A 27,175-nucleotide genomic window follows, 5' to 3' on the forward strand; every position below is an offset into this window, starting at 1 on the left:
AACATACTCGCCGGTCAAGAAGAAACATTTGTAAGTGTAAGACTTTGTTGACAGCCCAGAAATCATGAACATTTTCTACCTTCCAAACCAATGAAAACCTGTCCCTATTATAGATCAGTGTTTGTCTCATAAAGGTTTAAAAAAAAAAAAAAAACCATGACTCATCCTGTGCTATGCAGATTTTTGTCCAAACAAATGCTCTCTTGCAAGATAAACGAACCTGCTAACACTTTCATACATAATACAGCTATACCAAAAATAAATTAGGCATATTGGATGGGCAGTTAAATTTATTAACACATTACATCAAATTGAGTGAAATCTATAGGTTTACACAAGCCATGACAGTGAGGGTTTCAGTAACATGAGATGCACTTCAAGTCACCAAAACCAAACCATTGATGTACTGACTTTCCAAAACTGGGCCGTCCAGTAGCTTATGCAACAGCAGTAAAAAACAAAAACAACAGATATACACTTTGTTACTCCCCAAAAGCACCATTACAGCTAGTGTCAAGTGTATTTTTCATGATACTGGCTTGTAATAGTTCCAGGAAGCACACACACTGAGCTAGGGAAAGGATGAAGTTTCTTTGTGAAATTGTCATTGTTTTAATGATATTCAGAAAAATGCAACTGCAAAGCACTCTGATATAATCCACATTTCCAAGCCTTTAAAAACCATTATTAATACAGTATTTAAAGCTTTCAAGAAGTCAAAACTGATGATGCAAAGTGAACAATTCTGAGCTAAGGGCGACACTGTATGTGCACAAATTAAGAGTATTTTCACGCTCTTAAGTTAGGTGTATCCTCAACATAAAGATGTGGTGAGCTAGTCTTTAGGGTCCGGGTTAGAAGTGGAGAAAGAGGAAGGTTGTCTTTCAGGGTGGTTCAAAACGTTTCAGTTGGCAAAAGTATGCTTGACGGCAGCAACAATAGATTTGGCACTGATGCCAAACATGTCCAGAAGCTCCTGCGGTTTGCCGCTACGAGGAACATGGCTCACGGCCAGCCGGTGCACCACAATGCCAGGCTCTTCACCCACTGCAGAGAGGACAGCCTCACCCAGACCACCTACAATGAGAGCAGAGGAACCAACATAAAAGACCTCTCACAGCACAGAAGAAAAAAAAAAACTAAAAGGAACAAAGTAACAGGAAGGGGAAAAATGCTAGTCTTCCTCTTTAATATTGATGGTATTTCACTGAATAAAAGCAGCACACCCTCTTTGTAGTGGTCCTCTACAGTGATCACCCTCCCTCCTGTGGCACGAGCACTTGCCACAATAGTGGAGGCATCCAGGGGCTTAATGGTGAATGGGTCGATAATTCGAATGTTCACACCTGTGAAAACAGAAAAAAACTTATTAAAAATCAATTCAAAAGATTTTTCAGCAGAGTCGTCCTTTGACACACAATGCTTTAATATTTATACAAACATTTTTCATTTTATATTATATATACACACACACGCCCCAGTCATAGGTGTTAGTCAAACAAGCGCAGAAAAGGTACAGGTGATGAGGGAGTTTTGGTAGAACAATAGTGAACTGTGGTCAGATGAGAAGTTGTCAGGTCATAACTCAGTAAAAACAAGTTTTCATGTCCTGTCAGCCAATAATTACTGTGCTCATAGCACGTGCTCTTCAATTGCACGCACAAATGCGGCAGCACAATGTATATCATTTCATATTTATGCACAAAAGTAACTACAGGCATATATCATCAGTTAGCCTAAGTGATGAAGTTACCAAAAAGGCGATGCCTTAAAACGGTGTATGCACACAATTATTTATTATGAGTCACATTAAAGAACACTTCTCTGAAATGCAGTGGTTTTCAAAATGGTCCTAGAAACCCAGCACCATCTCCCTCATCTTACACATCTGATTCAACTCATCAGCTCATTAGTAGAGGCTTTAAGAGCTGAAGGGTCAGAAAAAGAGCTGTGAGTAAATCAGATTTGTGGCAGATCCGTGTCATATTCAGCAGTGGCAGCCCTTAAAGCAAATAAAATAACCTTAACCCAGCTACTGTGATGTCAGTTAATAAAAAAAATAAAAAGGAAATCAACAACTTTTGTAGCTTTAAGGACTTCTATTTAATTTAGTGATTGACGACTATTCAATTTCGGTTTCATTTCCTACTTGCTGAAGGGCACAGGTAGCTAAATATGACATTGTAATAGGTTTATGTGAAGACACATGCAGTATCTTGCAGTTTTTTTTTTTTTTTATAAATGTTATAAATCGAATCACTACAACTAGGAAAAAAACGATTGTAATTCAAACGCAGCTCCCGTCAGCATTTAAACAGACCTTTACTCATAATTCCGATCGGTCCAACGCAATAACGAAATCTGAGCAGGTCTAAAAACTGAAACGGTTGATGCTGCACTTTACACTTTGGAAAAGCTATATATATTTTTTTAAATCTGAGCAGGCCTACAAGCTGGAATTGGTAATGCTGCACTGTAATCATAGTTATTCATTTATATTTTTCATTATATTTTATTATATGATATTGGTTTGAGACAGTATTTTATTTAGTGGAGAACTTTGCAGCAGTATTTTATTTCTTATTCTTTTTTTATTTTATATATTTTATTAAAAAGTATTTAAAAAAAAAAAAAAAGTAAACAAATTGTTAAAAAAAAAAAAAAAAAAAAAAGTTAATAAACAACCTGCAGTTTAATGTTTGCTTTTCTTTCCCTTACTGTACCGAAAATGAACCGAGACTTTAAAACCGAGGTACGTACCGAACTGTGATTTTTGCGTATATATACACATACACACACACGTTTTTATTATCAATTATACATTTATTATACTTGCAATCACAAGTTAGTTTAATTCTCTATAGTGTAACTGAGGTACTTTTAATGACAGTAATGTAATGTCTAATGTAGGTGCTGAACAAACCTTCTTTGGCCAGTTGGTCATGTGCTGCCAGTGCCTCATGCAGTGTTACTCCGGCTCCAATGACAGTCACCTGATCTTTGTCAGACTGCCGCACCACCTACAGGATAGAAACAGAACTTTTAGAACAACCCTTGGACATTTTACAGCCATCCAACAGGAGGTTCACTGCATTACTAAACATATTATCACACCAAATTGACAAGGTTCAGCATGGCTGTTAAATTTAGCCTTCTTGGCTGTAGTTTGAAACTAAATACAGAAACTATAGATCATTTCATTAAAAGTTTGTACTGGTCTTTTATTATTATTCTCCTCACCTTAGCTTTGCCAACTTCAAATTTCTCTCCAGCATCATAGATGACTGCAGTGTCAGGTCGGCTGGTACGGATGAAACAGATACCCTGAAAACAGGAAATGGTATGAACACCGAGCCATAATCATAACAGATTAACTTTCTCACAACATTATCTATAAAAGACCATCAGGTGGAAACCATAAACCACACTTTTGTATTGGCTGCAAGTTCCACGGCTCTCTCAGTAGATACTCCATCACTAGGGTAAAACACTGTGCATGTTGGGATAGCGCGGAACATTGCGAGATCCTCCAGTGCCATCTGCGAGGGGCCATCCTCACCTGGACAAAATTAGAAGTTAAGAAATATTTCAATATAGATTGAATATGTCAGATTCAGAAGAGACTTGACTATAACTTAAGATCAGATAAATTGGAAAGAATCCATGATTTTCAAAGCACAGAGCCTTACCAATGGAAACACCACAGTGTGAGCCAACCAGGTTGACATTAGACTGGGAGATCGCTGCCATACGGATGTGGTCATAGGCACGAGCAAGGAAGGCAGCAAAAGTGCTGGCAAATGAAACCGTGCGATCACGAGTAGCACAACCAATGGCCACACTCACCTGGATAACAAGAGAATTAAATACTTCATGTTATTAGATAAATTATAACATCCAAATAAAAAATTACCCCATAAACATTTGAACAGCAGTGTGTAATTTATATAAATTTGTAATATGTAAACATATAGTAACAATAAAATATTTAATATGCAGCCAAATACAACAAGGTGGCGACTTACTGCTGAAAGTTATATTTTAATAAAAATATTTTATACACAATTTTTAGATTATATTGACCTCTGAAAAAACACATTTATGTAGAAAGGAATTCTTTCTCAATGTGGGAATTCATGTCCTATTGAGTAAGAACTTAAGGTAGTGAAAAATATTAGTCAAAGTGAATAGTAACATAACATTTTAACGGGGTATGAATAGTATGAATAGTGCACCACACCTTCAACTTATCACAAAGTGCTCTACAGTTTTCAGACCCATTCATCTTTGTCATACGACACACACTGTCAGCCAATAAACATTTGCTTTGCAGTCGTGACTTGTTGATTGTTTGTAAAGGGGAGAAAATCCCATCCATTTACACACCATGTTCTGCTCTGCAATGAAGCATTCAATGAAGCGATCAGGATGGGCCTTCTTGAAGATCTCAGAGAAGGTTGAGTTCTTGGTGTCACCATCCATGGCCACCACACGAGGGCTGGCATCCCCCATCTTCTTCAGGGCTACACCATAAGCCTTCCTGGTGGAAATCTGAGTGGGCAAACAAAGCAGAAGCTTTATAGATCCTTCTTTTGAGGAACATTTGAAGACAGGAAGCATCTGCTCAAAGAAAAGAACCACTTAAACTCCACCTTATCTCCGATCTTGTATTCTGGAGCTGTGAGCAGGTGGATGGGGGTGAGGTCAGCTGGAGCAGCATCCTCTTTAGGCAGCTGAGGGTGGAGGGACTTATTGGGAGACTGAATCTGGCTCAGGAGGTCATTAATCAGCTCTTCTGCATGGTCTTTAGCCATAGGCTTCCCATGCCAGTTAACCTGATCCTCAATGCCTGAACAAAGATCACAGATCAGACCATGAGAATGAGGACTATCATAATTACAGATATCATTAATGTAGAGCTGCAACTAACGAGTATTTTGATAATCAATTAGTTCGCCGATTTTTGATTAATCGGAATAAAACCATTTTCTTTATTTTAATTTTACTGACAAAAACACACTATTTCACATTCTGCCCAATGTCCTTAAAACAAATGTGCCGACTGAATGCTATGAAAACAAAGTGCTTAATTTATTGGACCACCGGTCATAAAAAAAAATATTTTGGGCATTGTCAAAAAAATAAAATAAAAAATAAATGTGGACAAATAAACTGAATAACTAAATGGTATTTATTCACATAACAAAAATGGCCTCCTTTGCCTTTGATAACAGCTCACATTCTTGCTGGTACTGTTTAGGTGCTTTTTGACTAATTTGATATCTGAATAATAATTAAAAAAAAAAACTATAAAGCACTTGACAATTTTTTTCTGCCTTTCACAGATTATATAATATAATTATAGCATTTAAATAGCTTACTACTGTTACTAAAAAGCTTACGGTCACAATTGTCAGCTGGAATGCCCATGAACTCCGGTAGGGGGCACTCCACTCAGGACTATTGCATTTGGGGTTTGAACTCCATTTCCCAGAATACCGTGCCTAGGGCTAATCACCTCCATGTGTTCCCTTTTACCACTCCTCTATATATACAGTGTTTGGACTCAGTTATGGCAAAGTCTTGTTTAGCCCAGTCTGACATATCCTTGTGTTTGTTTCTTCTGATTTTGGATTGTTTATACCGCCGGTGATTCTCTGCTGCCTGCCCCGACCTCTGCCTGTTATTGTTTCCGTTTCTGGATATCCTTTGATATTCTTGATGCTGTTATCCGATTACTGCCTGTCTGACCATTCTCCAATAAATATACTGCAATTGGATCCAAACGCTGCTGTCTGTTGACAGTTCCTACTCTCATAAATTGCTCGCACTGCATGTTGACTTTTAAACCTAAATATAAATGTTAAACAACAGATATTTCAGCACAATAATTTTTTGTGCTGAATATTGTCTCTCTGTGTTCCTTATGTTTATTGTGCGTGCCGCGTCGGTGCTCTTTCAGTAAGATTTCAACAACGCAGACTGTCAGGGTGGGCCTTTATGCAAAAATGGAAAGACTTTTATAGAGATTTGTGACATTTACAGATAAGGATATGACCTTTAGTCAGAAGTTCTTTGCACCAAGGACCCACACATGTATCTGTAAAATAACCTGACAGGCAAGCCATTACGTTAATGTATCATCTTGAAGCTTAAAATATAGTTTTCTCATGTTTTGGCCAGCTTGGATCACATACTTTTCCTGCAGGAGCTCATTTTGTTTCCTCCAATATTTGTAGATGCATTTTGTCCATAGAAATGCGTTAATCAGTGCTGTAATTTGATGCAACTGGCTGCAGTTGTACGTGCACTGTGGGCAGACCCGACTAATCGATAATCAATTTTTTTTCTATTAGTTGATGCAGCTCTACATTAATCTAATCCTGGTCTCGCAGTATTGAATATAGTTAGTTACCTTTGAGTCCTTTGCCTTTAAATGTTTTGGCTACGATGGCAGTGGGCTTCCCTTTCGTTTGTTCAGCATGCCAGAAAGCCTTGCACAGCTCCTCCACATCATGGCCGTCCACCACATAAGTGTTGAAGCTGAAGAAACAAATTTGTTATGTGCCAGTAAATAAAATGTGAAATACAAAGGGAGTGGCTGGGTTCTCAATAGAATGCTAGCACACTGCTTAGTATACACTCTATACTGCATACTATGCAATGACTGGCCTGAAAGATTTAGGAAAAAACTAACAAAAAAAGGCAACATACCTGATAAAAACTGTGACTCTAGTTTGCTGTGCAGCACAGCTCAGTGCTTTCTGGAGTATATGAACTGTGTACAAGTAGTATACTACCATGCAAGAGATAAAAACTCGCTGTAGTCGTAAGACCTACCCAAAGGCCTCGCAGCGGTCCTTGTAGGTGTTCATGTTGTGCTGCAGTGGTGCTGCCTCACTCTGACCCAGGCGGTTCACATCAAGGATAGCCACCAGATTGTCAAGCTTGTAAGTGGAGGCAAATGCCATGGCTTCCCACACCGACCCTTCTGAACACTCACCATCTCCCAGCATGCAGTACACACGGTAGCTAAGGAGACAAGACAGACTCGTCCAGTTACAACAGCATCAAATGATCAGCAGAAGTGGGAAATTTCCCATACTGCACTCTTTTATAATTATTACTATGGTCCGAAAGCAAAACCTTTGTTGTTGTTTTAGCCATTCTAGCATGAGACGTTTCATTTGGTGTACACAAGAAATGTAGTACACAGGATCATAGTATGAAAAAAAAAGACTGAAGTAATCATTTAAAGAGGGAATCAAATAATGTGGAGAACGCGTTACCTAGCTTTATCAAAGTATTTTCCAGTGTACGCCATACCGCACGCAGCACCCAAACCCTGGCCAAGAGAACCTGTCGCCACATCCACAAACGCTAGTTTCTGAAATAAACAGAGAAGAGAGGTTAACTGCACGATGAATGGTTATGTGAAAATTTATACACCAAGTCAGCAAGATTAATACTTTACAGCAATGATGCATACATTTAAATCAAAATAACTAACATTACTAAAGGATTCCTTTTCAAATAAATGCTGTTCCGTCGAACTTTCTATTATCACAGAATCCTGAAAACAAATTCACTGTTCCCACAAAAATATTAAGCACCACAACTGTTTTCCACATTGATAATACTTAATCTTTCTTAAGCATTAAATCAGCATATCAGAAGGATTTCTGAAGGAACATGTGACTCTGAAGACTGGAGGAATAGCTGGTAACTCAGTTATAAATTACATTTTGAAATACATTAAATTAGACAGCTTTTATTTTAAAATGTATCATTTTTAATTAAATAAATGCACTCCAAGTTAGAATATGAGATTGCTTCCAAACATATTAAAACAATCTTACCGACCCCAGATGTTTGAAAGCTAGTGTATATTCGGTGATAGGAGTGGTCTTACTCACAGGGGTGGGGTGACCCTCCAGGTCAGAGTCGATCTTGCGAAGGTTTAGCAGCTCAGACTCTTTGATGTATCCAGCCTCTGCCCAGGCAGCGTACAGAATGGGAGCAGCATGGCCCTGAAAGCAGTAACATGAGGGGTGGAACACATTTCATCTCCAAGCACTCTGAGAGGAAAAAAAAAAAAAAAAAAAAAAAAAAAAAAAAAAAAATTCGCAGGGAAGCTCAACACGGACTGAAAGCTCACCTTTGACAAGATGAAGCGATCATTGCAGGGGTTGCGAGGATCATCTGCTTTGTAGCGCATGGTGTGGAAGAATAACACTGACATGAGGTCAGCAGCGCTGCAGCATGAGGTGGGATGTCTGTGAGTGGGGAAGAAAAAACATCAGTATCATCAATCCAGCCATCAACCATTAACTATCAGCTCAAACATGCTGGATGTTAAAGACCAATCAGACATGCAGGTTATCTTTCAATTCAAACCTAGAACACGATTGCAAATGGTACTTGAGGGCAAAAGTTGCTTCGGTCATCATTGGGGTTTGAGGTGTAGCAATAGACCTTATCAGAATCAATGACTTCAGCTACTGCCAAACTAGGCACATCATATATTCGCCATTTAATGATCGAAGGGCTGTAGCCTCTAATATTCTAATATAGAGACAATGCAATAGATTAAGGACTCAAACCATGACGCGTATCTTTTTTTTTTTTTTTTAGGTACAAAGCTAACGTAACAGAACATCAACATACTCATTTACTTACGCTCGTCACTCCAAACTGGTTTATTTCTAAGCTTGAAAACATCATTCATTGTAAATCACATGGAAAAGAGTGAACTGTACATTATTCAGAATTTCTCCTTTTGTCATACAATACAAGTCATACAAATTTGAAACGAAATGAGGGAAAGTAAGAGGACTGAAATTGTATTATTTTGATGAACGCTTGATTCACGGAAATTTGGAAGCCAGTAATTACCATGGAATTTTTTTCATTTTTTTTTTAAATCAATTCTTTCTTGCCTGGCAATTTCATTTAAAAACTACATTCAGAATTTTCTTGCTGCAATTCTAAGAAAGAAAAAAACTCAATTGACAGACAAACTCAATTGTGAGATGGTCACAAATATATTTTTGTGAAAATGGGCTTCCATATAAGAGAGACAAACTAATAAAAAAAAAAAGGTTACTCAAAACATTAAGCTGAAACACACGTTAAAAACATTCAAATGACTGAGCTTGAACTTGGACTGAGGGTGCAGTACAACTGTTAGTTTGTTTGTTCCCAAAGTGGTTTAAAAGCAACATGACCTTAAAATCAGAGTCTGTAAATCACTCATGCAATTCAGTAGTCACAAAACTGTCTGAAAAAACAACATTATAATTTTATATTGAGAAAAAATACATGCAGTCTTATGTTATTGTTCAATACATTCCTAACTATTCACCAAACAAAAAACCATTGCTGAATTACCATCTGTGTCCTATACAGGGATACATTTAGGCTGAAATAAAGAAAATGGGAAAAGGTGTTAAATCTCTACTGATCAGTTTATGAATGAAAGATTAGATTGTAAAAGGTACAGACAAAAGTCTGAATCATGATCAATACTTCCTTGTTGCCTTGTTTAAACTTCCACATGTATACAAGTGATCATCCTTGAGAGGAGGGAAAAAAAGACTTGAGACAGAAATGAGAAGGTACGAATAAAGAGAAAGTGTCATAACCGTAAAACAGTATCAGGTAAAAGTTTTAACACTCAGGGAAATTCCTTTACAATATTTTCATATTTGAAAGATTGTTGCATGCCAGCAAGGCTGTGAGCGCTGAGTATTGTAAATTGTATCGAGTATTGTAAATAATTAACCCTCTCATATAAGGTGTCTGCTACAAAAAAATAATGAAGGCATCTAATTAACAGCCTTTCAATCCTCTTAAAGTTTAGAAACGCCCCTCTTCGATTTTTACTCCAAGCTGAGATCTCAGTTAGCCTTACAAAAGAGAACAGCGGTGCAGAGATTGAGCAATGCCGAAACAAAGCTTTCCTTTCACAGAAGCTTCATCTGAACTCTGCTTATCGCAAAATGCTTCTTTGATTTGATTTCCATCAGACCATAAGTTCATGGAGCCTACAGCACTTTAACCCACAGCTCAACGGTAACCACGAGACCTACACGCCTCCACGTGACAACTTGTAGGTGAAGCGTGCGGCCGCGAGCTCGAAGGATAAATTAATTAGTGAGGGGAAATCCGAATCTTTTCCACCTAACGGTTCTTTCGAACAGTTTGTTTCAAAGAACCGGCTCAAAAAACAAACAAACAAAAAAAGATTCATTTGAGGCACGGCGTATTTGCGTCATCACGTCGCCTTGACCCGGTGTGGTACAACGTGCTCGATTTACGAAGTCATTATGTGAATATATATTGCCGTTTATTATGTATAAATTTGTATATCGTTCAGTACGTATAAATGGGTGATTGTCCATGATTCAACGGTTTAAACAGTCGCCTATCTAAATATAACTGGCATTATAAATGGCTAATTTACATCTCGAGTTTTTATAAACGCAACTCACTGTTATTACAGTGAAGTCAAGCAGCCAAACACATTTCCAGAACGTTATATTTGTAACATTATATTCTGTCAGCTAAATCGGTTCAGTGAGCTTCTGAATCGAGTCTGTGAACAGGTTCAACACGTAAACAGTAAAGGTTCAACAACTCTGAAGAGATCCGACTCAAATGAACAACTCATTTACGAATCGCCACAATCAATTGAACTGCAGCTCAGCGAGTAGAATTTAATGCATTACATTGACAATTTATAATCCCACATAACGTTACCTGTGCAGGGGCGATGAGAGGCTGAGCCAGTTTTCACTGGTCATCGCTTGGAGGACACGATGGGCTAAAAACGCTCAAATATGTCGCGCATATAATGTTAGTACAAAGCTACTGACTCCCTTATAATAGCTGAAAAGGTCGAATGATTCGAAACTTTTAAGTAACGTTAACATCAATGTGCCCGGCCCCCTCGCCAAGTTCACGTGCTCTGCAGGAACAAGTGAACATTTGCACGACACATTATATAAACGTAGTTGCAGATATGTCGTTCGCCATCAAATAAAGACGTTACGCATGAATTTCAATAAGTGCAAAAGATTTTACCCGGAGTTTGAGGCGCATGTTTCCTTGATGGAGTGAATCCTGAGCTTGTTGGCGATGTCTTTCAGGGCCTGCAGAGTTTTCTCGTCGGGTTTGTGATAGCTCATGTTTGAACGTTGTGCGATGAAATGAACGCGAGTGCTATAACTCAGAAAAATGAACTCTTCTAAATTAAGAAGAATTAATTTTGCTGAAACAGTCGCAGTAAGCACCAGAGCCGAGCACGGTGTGGGACGCCGGGAACGTGCTGCGTTGTAGCTTTTAAAGCGAGGCGTGACGTCAGCTGTCAAATCATCCGATACAGCGAACCATTGGACGAAACGCTGTTCGCAACAGGACAGCAGAGGACAGGTTGCCAGATCATGCAAGAAATCACAGACAAATTTAACCTCGCATAAATAAGATTAGGGTCGGGCAGAAGTGGGTTCGGGTTTTTTACACTTAAGTAAAATCTTGAATGATTAAATGTTTGCGACTGTTATAAAATCACTGAAGGAGCTGATTGAATCACAGATTCGTCGAGTCACGGTGACCGTCTTGAGGAAAGGCGTGCGGAATCTATTTAACCCGTTAAAGCCCATTGTATTGTATTTGATACACTAATGTCTAGGATCCTTAAATCCTCAGCAAAACTGAAAAACATAATATTCTTCATGGATCCTGCTTTCTGAGTGATAGTCCGAACGTTTTCTCACTAATAATTTAACTAAACTAAGCAACTTAGGTTCACTTGATTATTTATACGTATTTTATTTATGTATTTATTTCTTTTTAGAACCATGTACACAGATACATTTTTACATCCCAATCATCATTGTATGGCATTACATGTTCCCAACACAATTAAAACTACAAAGCTTTTATGATAAGTAAGCTTACTAAGACATATTATTGGAGAGATCTATAGTTTTGCTATACTGTTATATAGATATAATTGATTTACATTATTATACGCAATCAGAATATCATCTTTATGGCCATATAACTCTGCACAAAACTGCATGTTTTTGAATAAAATGGTTGTGTTTTTCCTCCTTAAAGGTGAGCTCCATATTCTCATTAGCCATTCATACTATATGGGCGATAAAAGCCTAATATCTCAAAAATAATACAAAACATAAAACATATGCAAACATTTTTAGAATCCTCTTTTATTTTATTTTTTGTCTAAAGGTTTAATAAGTGGTTCCATTAAAAAAAAAAAATCTGACTATTATTTTCTATGTCAGGCTTACAGTTTACAAAATAAAAAGGTTCTGCCCCTTTAATATGGATGGTATGAACAAACCAGGAAGTGACATTTCTTATTCTCTCTTGGTAGAACATCAACATGTGTGTGACATTGCAGAAAAATAAGACACATACAAACATAGGCTATTTAAGCTCCAATTTCCATTGAAATTCTTCCTTGTTTGCTTTTAACACATGGATTTAATGTTGTAAATTAGGTCGCAATAAAATGTATTCCCTCGGTTTCTTCATAGTAGGATATGTACCAGTTACAGTGATATGTACCTTGTAATCATATCTAGTGATAAATGCTAGACAGTATCATTTTACCAACGGCTACAACAATAAAGATCACATCAGTAACTATATTACATGAAATGAAACCAGAACCTTTTGTGATAATATATTTTACTGAGTACAAAATTAATAAGTATATTCAATGTAGCACAGCCTATTCAGTTATCCTCTTGATCTTCAGCATATCAATCTTCAACAAAAAAAAAAAGATATTACAGTTAAAATACTGTCTGGTAGACCCTTATTGACACATCTAAATGAAAACACTGAGGTAACCACAGAATATGGTTCCGCACCTCTTCCTGGGCCTCAGACTTCTCTTCAGCCGTGATGGGATCCTTGTCCAGTCGCTCCAGCTGAGAAAGATGTGAGATCACATACAGCCTGTATATGTCAGTATTTGCTAAAGGGTTGTCCAAGAGCACAAGGACCTTCAGTGTTTGGCCCACACTCACTAAAGTTCACAAAACCCTCACAGAAGATAAATAAATAAAGTTCCCCCTAAAGGTAAGAAAAGGAGGGTTCTCAGACAGTGGAAATATAACACTATGTGAGACACATTTGCTTCCTCAATTTCAGAGAGACTGGGAAAATGCCAAACCTGGTGCTAATGTTTTTCTGTTACCTGGCATTAAGATACTGGAGACATTTCATTTCGGGACTGAGTCCATTCAATGTTTCTAACTGGTTATCTCTGAAAATGAATGGGAGAATTGTCCAAAAAAAAAAAGGAGTAAACCCAGTATAAATTTGAAATGTTTTACATTTTTATAAAGACCTGGATCTAGAGCACAAATGCAAATTGTGATGAACATTCTATCTCATGCGCGCACACACACTTCTTCTTCTTATGCAGTCCATTGATTTCGAAGATGACGTCACTTCTAGGATGCGTTGTTGGAGTGTTGAGGCAGCCGCTGCTGTCGGCGGTGCCATTGAAGGTGGCTATAAAGCCCAATCCGAGAGCCACATGTCTTGCCGCAGTCGGGGCATGTGAGTGCAGTTTTTCAGGGTCGACTTGAGATGGTCCTTGTAGCGACGCTTCTGACCCCCAGGTCTCCTGTAGGCTGTGTATATCTGCCCATAGAGGACCTGCCGGGGTAGGCGGTGGGAGGGCATGCGGATAACGTGTCCAACCCATTGCAGTTGCCGCCTAGCAATGGTTGCCTCCATGCTGCTGGAGTTAGTGCACTGTAGGATGTCCGCATGGGTGATTTTGTCTTTCCATGTGACACCTAGTATGAGCTGGCGGCATCTGATGTGAAAGCCCTCAAGGCTTCCGCACTGAACAGCAGGGTGGAAACACAGACTGCCTGGTAGACGGCCACTTTGGTGAAGGTACGGAGATCTTTATTAGCAAAGACTCGAGATTGAAGTCTACCAAAGGCAGAGGAGGTGAGGTTTATGCATGCCTGGATCTCGTTGTCTTTGAGACAGGTTGGTGTTAGGATACTTCCGAGGTAACAGAAGTGCTGAACAACCTTTACTGGTGTGCCATGGATGTAGAATTCAGGAGGTGTAAGGATGGGGGCCTTGGTCTGTGCAATGATCTCAGTCTTTTTGATGTTGACTCGTAGGCCACAAGCTTGGTAGACTGCGCTTACAACATCCAGTGTGTGCTGCAGTGCAGTAGGGCTATGGGCTAGGAGGGCACAGTCATTAGCGTATTGCAGTTCATGAATTGTGGTGGTGGTGGTCTTGGTGATGGCTTGTAGACGGCGAAGGTTAAAGAGGTTCCCGTCCAGACGAAACTGTAGGCAAACACCATCGTCGGGGCTGAGGGAATTGCAGGAGAGGAGGGTGACTGCTGCCAGGAAGAGATTGAAGATCACTGGAGCCAGTACACACCCCTGTATCACTCCTACCTGCACAGGAAAGGAGGGGGATTGAGATGTACCCACAATCACACGAGCCTGCATGCCATCATGAAACTGTTGTAGGATTTCCAGAAACCTTGGAGGCATTCCAAACTTCTCCTGCACTCCAAACTTCTCTAGCCTTCTCCTGCAATTGGCGTAGAGCAAAGATCAGGTCGGAGGTGGACCGATCCTTTCTGAAGCCGCACTGTGACTCAGGAAGGATTCTCTCTGTGATGTGCTTAGTAAGACGAAACAGCATGACCTTTGTTAATACTTTCCCTGCCACAGAGAGCAGGGATATCCCACGACTGTTTCCACAGATGGACTTGTCGCCCTTTTTCTTGTGGATAGTAACAATGTGAGAGTCTTTCCAGCCTTGTGGAACAGCTTTTTGTGCCCATATTATCTGGATAAGTTGGTGAAGATTTTTGGTAAGCAGATACCCACCTTTCTTTAGAGCCTCTGCAGGGATTCCATCAGGACCAGCAGACTTATTGTCCTTGAGACTTCGTACTGCTGCCAGGACTTCTGAGAATCTGGGAGGGTCATCTAGCTCATGCATAGGTGGGAGCTATGGAAGGCGCTGCAGGACAGTGGGGTCAGTCGGATTGTATTGGTTAAGGAGGGTGTTAAAATGTTCAGCCGAACGCTCAAGAATTTCTTGTTTGTCCTTGTGCAGAATTGTGCCGTCTGCAGATCTGATAGGGGTGATTCTGCATTTTTGGGGTCCATATAGTGATTTTATTGCATCGTAAAAAGCTTGAGAGTTGTTGGTGTCTGCATAACCTTGAATTTCATGGGCTTTCCTAAGCCACCAGTCATTCTCCATTATGTGAAGCCGTCATTGCACCTCAGCACGGATCTTACTCCAGTGTGAGCGTAGAGAGGGAGATTGTGGATTGGAGAGGTGGGCAGAGAGGGCTTCACGCTTCTCCTCCAGAAGGTTGAGTATTTCAAGGGAGCTGTCATCAAACCAGTCCTGGTGACGTTTAGTGAAACCAATTGTATCGGAAGCGGCTTGTTGTATAGCTGAGCTAAGGTTAGCCCATGCGCTTTCAGCTGTATTGCGTAGGGGATGAGTGATAGTGGAGGAAAGGTTATTAGCCAAGCAGCGACGGTACGATGCAGTGATGTCAGGAGACTTTAAAGCTCGAGCGTTGAGCCGTCTTGAGGGTTGTTGCCTGTCGTGTTGAGGTTTGACCTTTAGGTGTATCTTGGATCTAATCAGCCGATGGTCTGTCCAGCACTCTGCCCCACGCATTGCTCGGGTGATGGAGATTTCATGTAGATCTTGTTGCCGGGTTATAATGTAGTCCAGTAGGTGCCAGTGTTTTGATCTGGGGTGCATCCATGATGCTTTGTATTTATTTTTCATTTGGAAAGTTGTGTTGGTTATGACCAGTTTATGCTCAGAGCAGAGGGAGAGGAGTTGCAGGCCACTCCTGTTCATGTGTTGCCTAAACCATGTTTCCCGATTACCCCAGGCCAAAGCATGTTGCTGGTGCCTACTCTGGCATTGAAGTCTCCCAAAAGCATAAGTTTATCAGTGTGAGGAACTTTGTGAAGAACTCTGTCAAGAGACTCGTAAAAGCCGTCTTTGATGCTTTCTTCAGCATCCAGAGTTGGTGCATAAGTGCTTATCAAGGTTGCATAGCGACCCTTCGCAAGGGGAATGCGCCAAGTCATCAGCCGCTCACTGATTCCCACAGGAGACTCTGGGATGTTCTGTAGCAGTCTGCTTTTAATGGCAAAACCTACTCCATATAGACGGCGGGTATCTTCTGGAAGGCCCTTCCAAAAGAAGGTGTATCCTTGCCTGACTTCTATTAGCGAGTCCTCTCCTGAGAGTCGGGTCTCACTCAAAGCTGCAATGTCGATGTTGTATTTGTTAAGCTCGCAACCAGGGCAGTGCGCCTTCGGGGTCGGTCAGTTCCAATCTGCACATCAAGAAGTGTGCGTACGTTCCATGTAGCCAAAATTAATAGTTTCGATTTATATTTTCGACCGCGTAATGGGATGCCTTGACGACAGCGGTGGGCCGCCCAGGAGTGTAGGGAACAGGCAATGTTTGGGTCACCTTTTCTAGACCCTCCCCCCGATTGGGGGTGAGCAGTGCGGACCCTGAAGAGGGCTGCTCAGTCACACAAGAAGCTACCGAAGGTGGACACTGTTCCAACCCATCCACACAACGACCATCACGCTTGTGCCGCCTCCGTGCAGGGCTCATGCTAAAGGCTGCCAGTCTGATCCAAGACCTGCCTCCGTCACATATACCCTATCGCCGAAGGACTTGTACGGTGAAGTGATAGCATACACAGAGAGTGGATTAATGTGAAGAGAGAGGTGCGCAAACCCTATCTCCACAGCTTCACTCCAGAATCCAATATCCAGTGGCAGGAGATGAACTCTAGACAACCAGATGGACGGTGGAGTTGCAGGGGGCTGCCATGTCTCTGTCTGTTGTGCCGGTCTCTCGCGTGTAAACAACGCGACTTGTCTTGAGGAGACGAAATGCTCACGGAAGACTACCCACGGAGCAGTGGAGGCAGCAGTCTTAGTTGATGGCGGACTGTACTCGCCATGTCGAGGAGTATCATTGGCATAAATGGAGTTTTTGCAACGGATCTAGTGATGCCACTCAACTAGTCCCTCCATACCTGATAGACCTCCTCTGTTGGTCCACGACTACTTATTCGTCTGGGGACCACTGCACGGAGCCCCCAGCTTATTTCGTAGCTTACCTTCATATCTGAAGGAATGTCCATTATCCGCCACCGATGGACGTGGTTGGTAGCAGTCAGCTCTGCCCCGACACACACACACACACACACACACACACACACACACACACACACACACGAGTGCTGAAATAGAGTGCATTATAGAAATTGGCATATAAAATAAATTTTTTTGGCATAAATCTGAAAATTTCCACTCAGACATGAAGGACTGGTACTAAAGCACAAATGCAACATGAAACAGGTGTGACATAGGTGTCCAGGCCATTTTTTTTTATTTTGGCAAATAAAATGCACAGAACATAAATGCATAACAATGTGAAGGGGTAGACATAACACACACACAAACACACAATTGTTTGTTTTTGTGAAAAGGGGGGACATCCCATAGGCGTAATGGTTTTTATACTGTACAAACTGTATATTCTATCGCCCTTCATCAACCCTAGCCCTAAACCTAACCCTCACAGGAAACTTTGTGCATTTTTACTTTCTCAAAAAACTCATTCTGTATGGTTTATAAGCGTTTTGAAAAATGGGGGCATCGTTTATGTCCTCATAAGTCATCCTCTCCTTGTAACACCTGTGTCATACCCATGTCATTATACAAATTTGAGTCCTGATATGTCACAAAAACAAGAGCACAAACACCACACACACACACACACACACACACACAAACACACAGATATTTCTGCAAAATATATATTTTTTACATATATTTTAGAATGTTTAAATATATATTCACAAAATATATTTCATAAAGTTGCGAGAGGTTGAAACATGAAGAGAAATTGACTTGAACCTATCTGAAAATGAATGTGTCCCTATGGACCTCTGCTGGATATAGGTGGTCATTGCACTTTCTTTCTTTTACTGTAAGTTTTTCCTCTAACCTGCAGATGGCTGTATTCTATCCCTAACACATGGGCCAATAGCTAATAAATTTTGCAACTCTCTTCAAATGAAAATTCTACCATGACAAATCATAAAAAAAAAAAAAGATAATCATAAATAATGCATTAAGTAGCAAAACACACTAAAGCAGTAACTGTGCGATGACCGCTGAACTCTGAAACCGGCGGTGAAAACATAAAGACAGTGTAAAGCATAGACATATATAGGGCTGGGAATCGATTCCAAAAAGAATCGATTCCTCGATTCCGAGGCGTTGGGAATCGACTCATCATTCAGAGTATTTTTCAGTTCAACAAAGCTTAACTAGGCTTTTCGCACAAGATGGCGGAGTAAGCGTGTGTACGTTTCTGAGCTGTTCACCTTCAGACTTGCATACTAGTGATTCATAGTTAAGTAAAGTATATTTTTTGGAGATGCCTTAATGCAGAGTTAGGTGCACCGTGTCATTTTATTGGTAAGCTTGTATTGTATAGAATTTTCACTTTTTAATGACGCACTTGGGGAACTACCTCGGCTAACAGCATCACTAGCTAGCATCTCACAACTATGAAAGTGAAAGTGACGTGACAATCAGCCAAGTATGGTGACCCATAGCCTACTCAGAATTCGTGCTCTGCATTTAACCCATCCAAAGTGCACACACACAGAGCAGTGAACACACACACACACTGTGAACACACACCCAGAGCAGTGGGCAGCCATTTATGCTGCGGCGCCCAGGGAGCAGTTGGGGGTTCAGTGCCTTGCTCAAGGGCACCTAAGTGATGGTATTGAAGGTGAAGAGAGAACTGTACATGCACTCCCCCCACCCACAATTCCTTCACAACCCTTCGATTGGGAGTCCGACTCTCTAACCATTAGGCCACAACTTCCCCAACTACGGCAGCATGCAGGTATCGACGGACAATCCGCTTGTGAACAACCTACACGACTACTGTATGGCAGATGTTCCTGTGATCTCCCTCGGGGACTCTGATTTCCCCCCTCTCCCCATAACTCCTTCCACAACTCCCTCCAAACCTCCTGCACCAAAAAAATGAAGCTGCAACGCTCCATAGATATAGACAGTGAAGGTATTGTGCAGAGAATCTCAGTCATCTTCAACACGAGAATTGACTCCCTGGAAAAAAGTGTGGAGAAAATGATTTCCAACAATACACTGAAGATTGAGGGGCTAAAGAAGACTGTTGATTTTGCCTGCGCTGAGATCAGTGAAGTGAAAGGTAAAGTGACACACATTGATAACCGTGTCAGCGTGGCAGAGAAAAAGACGAGCCTACTGGAACAACGAATTACTGAGCTGGAAAACTATTCGCAACGGTGGAACCTGCGACTCTTCGGTGTGGCTGAAAACAAAGACCAGAACGTCCGCCAAGAGGTTATACACATCTGTCAGTCCATCCTGCCTGAACACAAGGACAAACTCCCTGATGTTATTGACTCAGTGCATCGTCTTGGCCGATTAAAGAAAGGTGCCACCAAGCCTCGAGGGATAATTATGCAGTTTAGTGCTCGTATTTACCGCGACGCTGTTTGGAAGGCCGCAAAGAAGTCTACTTTCCTGCAAAGCAACAAGCTACGTTTTGCCGAAGATTTGTCCCCAGCAGTCAGAGAGCGAAGGATGCAGCTGTGGCCACTGGTGGCTAAAGCACGAGAACAAGGGAAAGCTGCTTACTTCATTGGAGGTCGAGCCTTTGCTAACGGGGCTGAACTGTTTCCAGAGACCTGACTGTGGTAAACGTCACACCTGTCAATATGTGCCTTAAGTTGAGTTAAGCTATAATATCCTAAATGCTCATTATTCAATGGGTGTATATTTTTCTGTTCTGAGATACACTTTATTTTTATAACAGTTTTTATAAAGGTTGTTGAGCTCTTTAATGACACTCAACTGATTATGTTTATAAGACAACGTCTATTACATCCTGTTCAATTATTTGCAGTGCTCTATATAGCATTTTATGTCTATTAGTTGCTAATATATGGTATTTATTAAGTTGTCGACTGAGAACCTAGGTATCTCATTAGTTTTCAGTGTTTCACTAAGTTTTGCTATGTACCTTCAAGTTTATTGGTGCAGCTCCTTACAGTAAGGTTAAAGTCTATTTTATTTTATTTTTTCTCTCTCGAACTTTACCTCATATTGTTCTATCAGTTTTTGTTAATACGTCTTTATCTATCATTACTCTCAATGCCAGGGGGATAAGGAATATTGTTAAACGCAAGGCGTTATTTTTGTTTGTCAAGCAGCACAAATCTGATTTCTGTTTTATTCAAGAGTCACACTCCGTTCCGGACGATGGTAGATTTTGGAGATCCCAATGGGGGAATGATCTGTGGCAGGCTCACAGGTCTGAACATTCTTCTGGTGTTGCGACTCTAAAATATAATTTTTCAGGGACTGTTCTTTTATCTGTCAGTGATACATCAGGTAGTTTTATTTTTCAAGTATTAACCATTGAAAATTTTACTTTGATAGTTATTAATATATATGGATATAATTCTAACCATGAGAACGACATATTACTTGAAACCTTAGAGAAGCATATACAAAATACACTTAATAACTTTCCAAATTCAGGTATTGTAATAGGTGGGGATTTTAACATGATTCTGGATCACAATATTGACTGTTGGCCTCCACGTGTTTCCACTGCAGTAAATGATAACTTAACATTATTTATGGAAAAATTTAACTTGATTGATGTATGGAGATTTAACAACCCTAACATAAATGCTTTAACTTGGAGTAATAGAAGTGCCACCAGACGTTCACGATTGGACTATTGGTTAGTTTCCGATAATTTGAATATTGATAAAATATCAGTTAATATCATCACAACCCCATTAACCGATCATAATGCGGTCTCCATTTTTATTCCTTTGTACTCTGCCCCCTCCACAAGATGTAGGAATGCTTACTGGAAACTAAACAGTTCACTCCTGCAACACGATGTAGTAAAATCAGATATAAAGAATCTAATAGTGAAATTCTGGAATAAAGCAAAGTCCGAGAATGCTTTTGGTAGCAATTGGGAACTTTTAAAATTTAAAACTGGCCAATATTTGAGGAATTATGGTAGTATCTTATCAAAAAAACGTAAACTGGAGGAAGAAAGAGTGGTCTCTAAAATAATTTCCTTGTACCAAAAGGACCCTGCTGATATATCAGAAGAGGAACGACTATCTTTAATTTCAGAACAACTTAAACTAAATGAGATCTTCTCTAACAAAGCAAAAGGTGCCTTAATAAGGTCAAGGAAAAGGTGGATTGAAAAAGGGGAGCAGAACTTTGCCTATTTTTTTGGCTTAGAAAGATATCATGGGAAATGTAATTTAATCCAGCAACTTAATATTAACAATACTGTAACTGATAATCCGAAGAGCATAGCTGTTTTCTGTGCGGACTTCTATAGTAATTTATACAAATCTCAATATTGCCATCAATCATCCACTACATTCTTGAACTCTCTCATCATCACTCCAATCTCTCAAGATGATAGGAAACTCTGCGATGACCCTATTAACTTGCAGGAAATTACATTTGCAATTGAACATTGTAAAACTAACAAATCTCCTGGTGTTGATGGCCTCTCTGCAGAGTTTTATCAGGCTTTTACACAAGAATTAGCTCCCTTTCTACTTGAAGTAATATTAGAAAGTGTTGAAAAGGGTTCTTTACCCCCTTCGCTGACCCAAGGTTTAATTACGTTAATCCCCAAACCCAATAAAGATCCACTGTTTATAGATAATTGGCGACCTATTTCATTACTGAACACCGACTACAAAATTTTTGCCTCAATTATTGCAAAACGATTAAAAAATGTTTTAGACCCTATTATTGATGAAGTCCAATCAGGATTCATGAGAAAAAGACACATCTCAAACAATATTCGGCTTGTCTTAGATATAATTGATTATTCATTTTTATGCCCTGATGATAGTTATATATTTTTCTTGGACTTCTATAAAGCCTTTGACACAGTAGAACATAACTTTATATTTCAAACTATTGAGAAATTTGGTTTTGGTGATTTTTTCTGTAAAGCTGTTAGAACAATGTATTGCAAAGGCAATAGCTCTATCAGACTTAAAAATGGGACATCACCTAGATTTGAGCTGCAAAGAGGCATCCGACAGGGCTGCCCTGCCTCCCCCTATCTATTCATTTTATGTTCTCAACTTCTTTCCACCCATATTAAAAATAGTACTTTAAAAGGAATTTCAATTGCAGAAAGAGAAGTTATCCTCACCCAGCTAGCAGATGATACTACACTATTTTTAAAAGATGCCAGCCAAGTGCCAATCGCTATCAAAACAATAGAATTATTTTCGGCAGCTTCTGTACTCTGCTTAAATCTGAAGAAGTGTGAACTTTTTTCCCTTAAAGAAAGCGACACCTCCCAGATCTATGGCATCCCAATCAAAGATAAGATTACTTATGGGATTACTATAATGAAAAATGAGGAGGAGAGATGCTCTGTAAACTTTAATTTGATTAGTGATAAGACAAAGAAAAAGCTAAATCAGTGGCTGCAGAGGGATTTATCCTTGAAAGGACGAGTATTGTTGACAAAAGCAGAAGGTTTATCCCGTCTTACATATGCAGCTATCCCCTTGTTTGTCAACAAAAATCTCTCTAATTCTATTGACAAGTCACTTTTCAATTTTATTTGGAAAAACAAGACTCATTATGTGAAAAAATCTGTTATCATGAACACCTTTGAACGTGGTGGTCTTAACTTTCTTGATTTTACAACCCTTAATAATACTTTTAAAATTAATTGGATACAGCATTTTCTAAAAAATCCCACATCTACATGGAATTTTATACCTAACTATATCTTCTCTAAGGTTGGTGGTCTAGAATTCTTACTTTTATGTGATTATAAAATAGAAAAAATTCCCTTAATTTTATCTAAATTCCATAAACAAATGTTCTTAGCATGGTCATTAATTTACAAACATAATTTCTCCCCACATAGGTGCTTCATCTGGAATAATCGGCTTATTAAATTCAAGAATAAATCCTTATTTTTTAAGACATGGTTCAATAATAACATTATTCTAGTTTCCCAACTAATAAATGATAGTGGATCATTGATGAATTATTCTGAATTCCTTAACACTTTTGGCATTCCAGTTACCCCAAGAGAGTTTGCAATTGTTATGGATGCCATCCCATCTGGTATTTTAATTCTCTTAAAAGGGGCTGGAAAACCAGATTGCCTACCAGATTTGGACCCTAAGTTGACCTCAGTTGGTAAAATATGTTTCGCAACCACAATGAGGAATAATAATCGTAATATTCGCTCTTTATTCCAGAAAGATGTTACCAGCATACCTAATGTTGTTCCTTATTGGTCTAACTTTGTTAACAACCTGAATTGCGGGAATATATGGAACCTTCCTTACAAATATCTCCTTATGAATAAAGTAAGAGAAGTCTCTTTCAAAATCATACATAGGTATTATCCTGCTAAGCATTATCTCCTTAGGTTTAAGCTTGACATATGTGTTAACTGTTCTTTTTGTGGAATATGTCCAGAAACAATGGTACATCTGTTCTGGCAATGTCCCTATGCCATCACATTCTGGAAAGATCTGTCCCGATACATTACTGTTAATCTTATTGCTGATTTTTTTTTGTTTTGGAAAAATGTACTGTTTGGCTTCCATGATAACAAGAGTAAAAAACAGAAAGAAATATACCTAGTTAATCTATTGATCATTTTAGGGAAATATCATATTCACAAAGCGAAATTTAGTAATTCTAAACCTTCTTTTATTGCTTTTGGTAAGGAGACGGAACAGTACATCAATTCCATCCATGATTCAAAAAATAAGAAGGCTGCTAAAACCATTCAATTATGCTCTATCTTTAATGTATTTATTTGAAACTCCCCTGGCTCTGTTCTTTTATATATTTTTTTGGTTTCTGTATTAATGACTCTATTTGTGTGTTCTTATTGTTTGTATCGTAAAGATTTAATAAAGATTGCATTGGTTTAAAAACAAAAAAAAAACAAAAAAACAAAAAAAACAAAGCTTAACTATGGGAGTCTCTCTAACGGAAGGCTACATCCGACAAAGGCTGCACACATTTAAATTCACGAAAATAAACAGAAAGAAAACGAGCCGGCACTCAAAATCATTTGAATTTTAGGATGTAGCCTACTCTTCCGTTTCAGAACCACAATTCACCTAAGCCATAATTAGAACAGTTGTGAGATAAAAGATTATTTTCAATTTTCTATACATACATACATATATATATATATATATATATATACATACATACATATATATATATATATATATATATACATACATACATATATATATATATATATATATATACATATATATATATATATATATATATATATATATATATATATATATATATATATATAAACGATTCAGAGGTTATTTTACGGTGGAACTGGCTTGTCCACAATTTTGAGCGCTGCATGAACGAATAGATCATGACGTCACTGAGGGTCTTGATCTTATTACCATCTAAAATATATATATTTTTTAAGCATTTCTATCAGCCAATGATAATTATAAATAATACGTCACGAGCATAGATCAGTGGACGAGAGCGCACCTGATTGACAGAGCTCTATCAGTAATTAATGTTCTGGTTATTTTGTTTCAGTGTATGGTTTGTTAATATTTTGCAAAGTATACAAAGTAAACTTCACCATTAAGCTGAACTGTGCACATTTATTTTAGACACTTCATGTCTTATTTAATTTTTAAAGCATGTCCCTGCTGAGCTGGGCTATGACTAATTTCACGGGCAAAGCTGAAAAAACAAAAAATTTCGTATCGTCAATTTATTTTATTTTTTTTAGCTTCATATTATAGGAAGGATACATTATACAACCTATCCTGCATTCATCATGGTGAGATTAGGTTCCTTTTAATCTAAAAAAAAAAAAAAAAAAAAAAAGAATCGAAAACAACAGTGATTCCAGGACCAGGAATTGGAATCGATGACAGCATCACTTCCTTGTCAGTGTCAAATCCCGCGAGAAAGACTGAGGCTGCCGCGCTTCACGGGTGAACGTAGTGAGCGCGCCACCTACTGCTGCCTTCCTTCTCCTGCCGGACTATGAAAAAATATATTAATCCACTAAATATGGTGAAATGAAGGGCCTGTATTATATTTATTTTGATTGAAATCACGCAATAAACGCATTGTTCTCGGGAGTTGAAAGTGGTCCGTCAATAAAGTCTAACTAGTCTAGCAGTATGTGATGGCACCCTCTCAAGGCTGGAGGAAGAGTTTGTTTTTGACAACAGCTCCAATTTACCTGAAAACAGTTAGAACCATGTGATTTCATGATGCTGAGCAAGATAGTTTTTTGTTGTTGTTGTTGAGCCTAACAGTCTTTGAGTATATGAACGTCATATATCATCTGAAAATGAAAATGTACTCACTTTTAGGCCATCTAAGATCTAGGAGTTTATTTCTTCACCAGAGAAATTGATCATTTCACTGCTGTGAAACTTGACAAATAAACATGCACATAACAACTGTAACATTTAAAGTTGTTACACAAAAAAAGGCCTTTATTTATATTAACCATTTGTTTTATTCACAGCAGCATTCTTACGATCAAATCCCCCAGTTCCTGCTTGCTATGCAGTCCAACACGAAAACAGCAATCTACTCACAATTTAGAAAAACAAAAGAGATGATATATGATACACAGTACTTAGGGCTATTGTAGGTCAACATGCATCTCAATCGATCAAGCTTTTTGTATTTCCACAGGATCTGACATGGAGTAAAACAAAAGAATTGCAATCACTAGATTGTCTGAGAAAGAAAGAACAGTACATCAAGTTGAGAAATGGCCTGAGTATGAAAGGGGGGAAAAAACTCAAGCAATCTGCCTTGTTCACACTTAAAACCTCACCTACAACACCTGCAAAAACTTTTACACAACACCTCCAGACTCTTTACAGAGAAACACATCAGGCCAGGAGACATTTCAGTGAGAACAAACACCAAACTCTTCTGTGTATCCAAACCAACCATGCTGTTAACACTCGCCGATCGTTTTTTACCAAAGTAACACCTCGTGTAAATTCAAGCAAGATAAACATTGTATTAGAAACCTACCATGTGAAATTGTGAATGGCATAATTTCTGTTAAAATGATTACATATATACATAAAAAAAAAACTTAGAGACGTGTGCGCTTCTTCTTATGACAGTGTATTTCAATGTGTGCACCTTCCAGAATTACAGAATTATTTGTGAATGTGTTGGAGGATTAGTCTTTACTGTAAGCATCAACACTGCATGTCATCTTTAATCAGCCGTCTCCCAACAGTCTTTGCATTGGAAATGCAATGTGGCCTTTATATCCACACTGCAAATGTAAAGAACAAAAACAAATTTGAGCACCTTTGCCATGCTAGATTCACTTGCGAGTACTAATGTCTATTTTTCTCTTTTTTGAAATAGCAAGTCTCCCTGACTGGGTGAAGTTTCAATCCACCTCCTCCATGCTGCTGTAGGACGGGGCGGCACATTCTCCAGAGTGTGCAAACATGTCAGAGGTCACTTCTGTGCTCAACCGAGGCGGTCCGTCTGGGTCCAGGTCTGTCCCAAACAGGTTCTGGCTAGAAGCCTGTAAAATAAACCACCATTATAAAGGGAGAAACTTTATGCATCTTTCAAGTGGAGACTTGGATGCCAACACACACACACAAAGAAAGTTGAAGTATTCAACTATTTCAAATGAGTGATTCGGGTCCTCTTGAATTATTTATTGTTTATCTAGAGCGTGATACAGGCATTATTACAATTGAGCAGCATTTAAAGTGGTCTCAATTATTGCTGGGACATTTTGTGCAGCGTCATAAATAACATGAACATATTGTCATTTTAAGATAATATTTAAATAAAAAGCACTTACATAGCAAATATATTCAATTACTGCTTAAATGATAACATACATGCACAAAGCAGTCCTTTGCCCAAAGATTTACCTTTTAATTAGAACCAGTAACATTTCAAACAGGAAC

The 27,175-nt window shown here is 39.0% G+C and overlaps 2 protein-coding genes across 6 annotated transcripts in view; both read right to left on the bottom strand.

Moving 5' to 3' along the window:
• Window positions 1–685: 685 nt before the first annotated feature.
• LOC132128848 (transketolase-like) lies at window positions 686–11,336 on the bottom strand. The gene is made up of 14 exons (XM_059540213.1): window positions 11,086–11,336; window positions 8,159–8,276; window positions 7,917–8,030; window positions 7,290–7,387; window positions 6,841–7,032; window positions 6,416–6,543; window positions 4,653–4,849; window positions 4,387–4,551; window positions 3,690–3,846; window positions 3,429–3,559; window positions 3,241–3,324; window positions 2,924–3,020; window positions 1,227–1,346; window positions 686–1,077 (listed from the first exon to the last, which is right to left on the bottom strand). The coding sequence occupies exons 1-14, from the start codon at window positions 11,187–11,189 to the stop codon at window positions 905–907; spliced, it is 1,878 nt and encodes a 625-aa protein (XP_059396196.1). The 5' UTR covers window positions 11,190–11,336; the 3' UTR covers window positions 686–904.
• A 14,344-nt stretch (window positions 11,337–25,680) lies between these two features.
• Window positions 25,681–27,175, bottom strand: part of LOC132129646 (ubiquitin carboxyl-terminal hydrolase 19-like) — a 30,110-nt gene continuing 28,615 nt past the window's right edge. For all 5 annotated transcript variants that reach the window (XM_059541290.1, XM_059541289.1, XM_059541288.1 and 2 more), the window contains one exon: window positions 25,681–26,778. In XM_059541290.1, the coding sequence (XP_059397273.1) occupies window positions 26,638–26,778 (141 nt within the window). In that variant the 3' untranslated portion in view covers window positions 25,681–26,637. The remainder of the gene's footprint in view (window positions 26,779–27,175) is intronic.

Source organism: Carassius carassius, chromosome 46, assembly GCF_963082965.1.
Source record: "Carassius carassius chromosome 46, fCarCar2.1, whole genome shotgun sequence".
NCBI classification, from domain to species: domain Eukaryota; kingdom Metazoa; phylum Chordata; class Actinopteri; order Cypriniformes; family Cyprinidae; genus Carassius; species Carassius carassius.

Excerpts from the sequence above, each read along its gene's own strand:
- LOC132128848 (XM_059540213.1), bottom strand. The coding sequence starts at position 11,189 with ATGAGCTATCACAAACCCGACGAGAAAACTCTGCAGGCCCTGAAAGAC. Across the intron at positions 6,544-6,840 it reads GACCGCTGCGAGGCCTTTGG|CTTCAACACTTATGTGGTGG; the intron begins GTAGGTCTTACG and ends TTGTTTCTTCAG. Across the intron at positions 1,078-1,226 it reads AGAGGACCACTACAAAGAGG|GTGGTCTGGGTGAGGCTGTC; the intron begins GTGTGCTGCTTT and ends CTCTCATTGTAG.